This window comes from Malus sylvestris, chloroplast (genome assembly GCF_916048215.2).
Source record: "Malus sylvestris isolate BBL-3571246 chloroplast, complete genome".
Taxonomy (NCBI): Eukaryota; Viridiplantae; Streptophyta; class Magnoliopsida; order Rosales; family Rosaceae; genus Malus; species Malus sylvestris.
In genome coordinates this window covers 47501-52500 of record NC_062299.1, presented here as the reverse complement: position 1 = coordinate 52500, position 5000 = coordinate 47501, and the positions used below count along the sequence as shown (strand labels likewise).

At 30.4% G+C, this 5000-nt stretch overlaps 1 protein-coding gene and 4 non-coding genes across 5 annotated transcripts; 2 read left to right on the top strand and 3 right to left on the bottom strand. All coding sequences in view use genetic code 11, as the record gives it.

Annotated features, from left to right (window-relative positions):
- Positions 1 to 676: 676 nt before the first annotated feature.
- On the bottom strand, positions 677 to 749 carry trnF-GAA. Its single transcript has one exon. It is a non-coding gene; the product is annotated as a tRNA-Phe (tRNA).
- Positions 750 to 1152: 403 nt separating this feature from the next.
- On the bottom strand, positions 1153 to 1753 carry trnL-UAA. The gene is made up of 2 exons: positions 1719 to 1753; positions 1153 to 1202 (listed from the first exon to the last, which is right to left on the bottom strand). It is a non-coding gene; the product is annotated as a tRNA-Leu (tRNA).
- A 1208-nt stretch (positions 1754 to 2961) lies between these two features.
- Positions 2962 to 3034, top strand: trnT-UGU. Its single transcript has one exon. It is a non-coding gene; the product is annotated as a tRNA-Thr (tRNA).
- A 379-nt stretch (positions 3035 to 3413) lies between these two features.
- Positions 3414 to 4019, top strand: rps4 (ribosomal protein S4). Its single transcript has one exon. It carries the CDS (start codon positions 3414 to 3416, stop codon positions 4017 to 4019), a length of 606 nt encoding a protein of 201 aa, YP_010330029.1.
- A 294-nt stretch (positions 4020 to 4313) lies between these two features.
- On the bottom strand, positions 4314 to 4400 carry trnS-GGA. The gene has a single exon. It is a non-coding gene; the product is annotated as a tRNA-Ser (tRNA).
- Between the last annotated feature and the right edge of the window lie 600 nt (positions 4401 to 5000).

Here is a 5000-nt window from a genome sequence, read left to right as displayed (position 1 = left end):
AACTCCAGATATTCAAAGAATTTTTGTACATTCTCTTCGAGATCAAACATAGTAATTGGAGTTTCATTCACATATTCTTTTTTTTTTTTTTTTAGTTATTGGGTGGGCTAAATAAAATAAATACTAAAAAAAAAAATTAGAGGATTCATTGAGATTCTCAAATTTTGAAGATACTTTTTCGAATGAGCCGAGCCACTAGGATGAAACTAAAAGAGTTCCGCATTATGAACTATGTACCGCGCCCATCACTTAGATGGGCTATAGAAAGTAACATAGGAGGAAATGAAGAAATAGAATATGAAAAAAATATAGAAGGAAATGAAAGAGGATCATATTCTATTTGTACTGTATCTGAAATGAACTTTGGCTATTCCCATCCCTCAACTCCTCTAGACTATACTTTTTCTCTTTCAACTAACTAATTTAGCCTTTCGAATATGTATAAAGTATTAACGTTTTTTTTGAACAAAAGGAGACACAGTACGGACAAATAAAAAAACAAGAGGAAACAAAATGGAATTCTTTTGTATACTTTATATACATATGATATATATAAGGGGTATATCTCCGACATTTAGATGGATAAATATGTATCATGATTTATACTATTAATGAATATGTATGTCGACCCATATCAATTAATTTTTAGAATATATACTCATACAAATTACTCATGTGCCAGGAACCAGATTTGAACTGGTGACACGAGGATTTTCAGTCCTCTGCTCTACCAGCTGAGCTATCCCGACCATTCACGACGCATCATCCTCATTTTATTTTAATATAGGACTTGGGTCTATGTCAATTAGTCAATTAGAAAAACGAAAAAGTATTACAAAGTATTATACAGGATCTAATAGAATTTCTTGGATCTTCAAAAAAAAATTTTCAAAGTTTCAGTACAGTACAAGTAATGATATGTATTGTTAATTATTCAAATTTAATGGATTCCTTGCTCAAATCATTTGTACTGTACGCGTATCATATATATCACACACAAGTCTTGTGATAAGAAAAAAATTTTCGCTCAGATCCATTTGTGAAAGAAAAGAGTAGAATGAGAATGAATGATAAATATAACGAATTTTTATTTGAATCGCTAACAAAATGATAAAATGAAAATAAATAATTAGGGAGTCAACCGGGTCGTTTTGGGGATAGAGGGACTTGAACCCTCACGATTTCTAAAGTCGACGGATTTTCCTCTTACTATAAATTTCATTGTTGTCGATATTAACATGTATAATGGGACTCTATCTTTATTCTCGTCCGATTAATCAATTATTAAAAAGATCTATCAGACTACGGTGGAGTGAATGGTTTGATCAATAAATATTCGATTCTTTTTTCAATTTTTAATCGATTCACAACAAGTCTTTCATTTTTCATATAAATATAAAAAAATACAGATTTGGGTCGTCATTAATCATTTTGAGATAGTATTTCAGTACTATACGTATGTATATAGGTTTATCCTTCATCCTTTCTGAAGTTTCGATGGAAGGATTCCTTTACTAACACAATGCAGCCAACTCCATTTGTTAGAACAGCTTCCATTGAGTCTCTGCACCTATCCTTTTTTATTTTCGGTTTATGAAACCCTTGTTTATTTTCATAAAACAGGATTTGGCTCAGGATTGCCCATTTTTAATTCCAGGGTTTCTCTGAATTTGAAAGTTCTCACTTGGTAGGTTTCCATACCAAGGCTCAATCCAATTAAGTCCGTAGCGTCTACCAATTTCGCCATATCCCCTCTTTTTTTTGATGTGATTAAGATCGCATCATGATGCCGCCCCCCCTTTTTTCTTTCATTTCTATTATGCTGGACCGGTTGAATTCATTAGATACCGGTTCCTATATTGAAAAGTGTTTTCTACTATTTGATTTCTTGTATATTTTCTTTCATCTCTATCGGAGACCCGTATTTGGTCCAATCAGAAATGATTCTATCATTTCTATATCATCAATTCAATATAGATCGCATAACATATATATTATAGTATAATATATATTTATTATACTTATATATGCCCCTATTTCTACCATTTTTAGCGTGCAATTTTAAATACTTGAACGGTCGATTCTTTTTTTTTTTTCGTCTTAGCTTTCACCTTTCCGAATGAAACCAGAGGAGTGTTTCATTATGATCTGGATTGCGCTTTTATCTTTCATGTTATTCTTAGGGCAGGCCTTCTATAACATTATAACATAACAAAAAAAAACATTATAACATAACAAAAAAACGAAAAGGAAGATTTGAGTATTATTAATTTTAAATTAAATTAATAGCCATAACTAAAACTAATAAAATGGCTATAACTAACCATTCCGTTAATTTAGAATTAGAAGAGAATTCAAAATAAAATTATTTATTAATTAAATATGAAATTATTTCGAATTATATATAATAAATAATAATATTATAAGATTGTAATATACAATAAATATAGAAATAGAATAAGATTCTAAATTTAATTACATTACTTTAATTACATTACTTTACTCGATTTTATTTAAAATGAAATATTAAAATATATTTTCAAATTAAAGTTAAATGAAATATATATATTTCTATATATAAAATATATATGAAATATAATAAAATTATGTAATAAAAAATAGTAAACATAGAATAGTAAAAAAAATCTTACCATCTAATTAAGCTAATTAAGATATTTATTATTGATAAACATATATTTGAGAAATAGATCAAAATTTTATATCGCGATATTTAATAATATCGCTATATTAATAGGTATGTTCTTATATTAATAGGTATGTTCTATAATATTCAAATATCCAATATGTTTGGAAATTATAAAATTCTATTTTCTATTCTTCCTTATTTTTGATATTTCTATTTTTCTATATATCATATTTCTTATGAAATAGCTAAGAATGAACAGTTAATATCTCAGTAGTTTACTAAATTAGTATACGTGTACAATTTATGTTATGTGAGCCCGCTTAGCTCAGAGGTTAGAGCATCGCATTTGTAATGCGATGGTCATCGGTTCGATTCCGATAGCCGGCTTTTCTCCGTTTGTTTGATTTTTTATTTTTTACATAATTGATAATGTGAAATCAAAGCGAAAAACTTCTTTCGCTTTTCCCAAGGGTCACCCTATCATCTCGTAGGAACTTCCAATTATGAATAAAAATGGGATTGGAGGAGTTCGGTCTCTGGAGAACAAATCAATCAAGAAAAGAACCCTGAATTTTTTTTATTATTATTTTAAATTCTTTTTATTTATATAATACAATTATTTATATACAATAAGGTCCGGATATTGATACAATTCCTCTAATTATTCTTTGTAATACAATACTTCAGTAAATTTCGATTAATTTATCATATTTTAGTTTAGTTTTAATTTTGTTTTATGAAATTTCATAAAAAATAAGGAGTCTTTATGTCACGTTACAGAGGGCCTCGTTTCAAAAAAATCCGTCGTCTGGGGGCTTTACCGGGACTAACTAGTAAAAAGCCTAGAGCCGGAAGCGATCTTAGAAACCAATCGCGCCCCGGAAAAAAATCTCAATATCGTATTCGTTTAGAAGAAAAACAAAAATTGCGCTTTCATTATGGTCTTACAGAACAACAATTACTTAAATACGTTCGTATCGCCGGAAAAGCCAAAGGATCAACAGGTCAGGTTTTACTACAATTACTTGAAATGCGTTTGGATAACATCCTTTTTCGATTGGGTATGGCTTCGACTATTCCTCAAGCCCGCCAATTAGTTAACCATAGACATATTTTAGTTAATGGTCGTATAGTAGATATACCAAGTTATCGCTGTAAACCCCGAGATATTATTACAGTGAGGGATGAGCAAAAATCTAGGGCTCTGATTCAAAATTATCTTGATTCATCCCCCCGCGAGGAGTTGCCAAACCATTTGACTCTTCACCCATTCCAATATGAAGGATTCGTCAATCAAATAATAGATAGTAAATGGGTCGGTTTGAAAATAAATGAATTGCTAGTTGTAGAATATTACTCTCGTCAGACTTAACCCCAACTAAAATAACAAGGGTTCGGACAATTTTGACCTCTCCATTTTGGCTTAAGTAAAGGGACCCGGGGTAAGTAAGGTAAGGGGTTTGATCTGGGGATTTTGATCTCATTCATGTATCATAGATCGGTAGGGGATTTTCATTCCTTGTCCATTTTGCCCAGTATTTTTCGTACCACAGAAGATTTGGATTAGGAATACAGAATCGATATCAAAGAAAGGTCTAACTGTTGGAGTATACATTTTTATTTGATGCATTGCAGTCAGTAACATTGGTGAATTAGGTGAAGAGTACGGAAAGAGAGGGATTCGAACCCTCGGTAAACAAAAGTCTACATAGCAGTTCCAATGCTACGCCTTGAACCACTCGGCCACCTCTCCTACATAATGATTATGGCCAAAAAACCGAGTTAATAGTGAGTCATTCATATTATTTTGGATAGGTATCTACATTGAATTAAAATTATTAAAAAATTGAACTCTAAAAATAGAAAACTTTTCATCAAAGACAAATCCTTCCGCATAAATCTTTTTTGTGAAAAATTGTAAAATAAAGATATATCTATTCATGTTTGCGAAGATGGGGTTTCCGCCCTTTCTAATATTTATACCGGATTTAATCTCTCAATTGAAACGAATTCAACGATTGATCCATTTTTTTAGACTGTGTTTAATGGATATCTTTAGATCATTATTCAATTTTCATAAAAATTCTAAAATGCCTTTCCAGTTTTAGATTTTTCAACAACAACTCCTTACTCCAACTTCTTAACCCATAGATTGATTTCAAATTCATGAACCGTCCCCCGGATTTTTTTTTTATTGATTCCTGTCAAAACGAAACAATTTGAGTATGAGTAAAAGGTCTTCCTTTTTATTTTAATGAATCCGTTTTTATGTTATTTCGTACTGTACAATTCCTTTGTTTGTGGGATCATTTTCTCACGAAATGAAATAAAAATAAATTATAGAATGGATTAA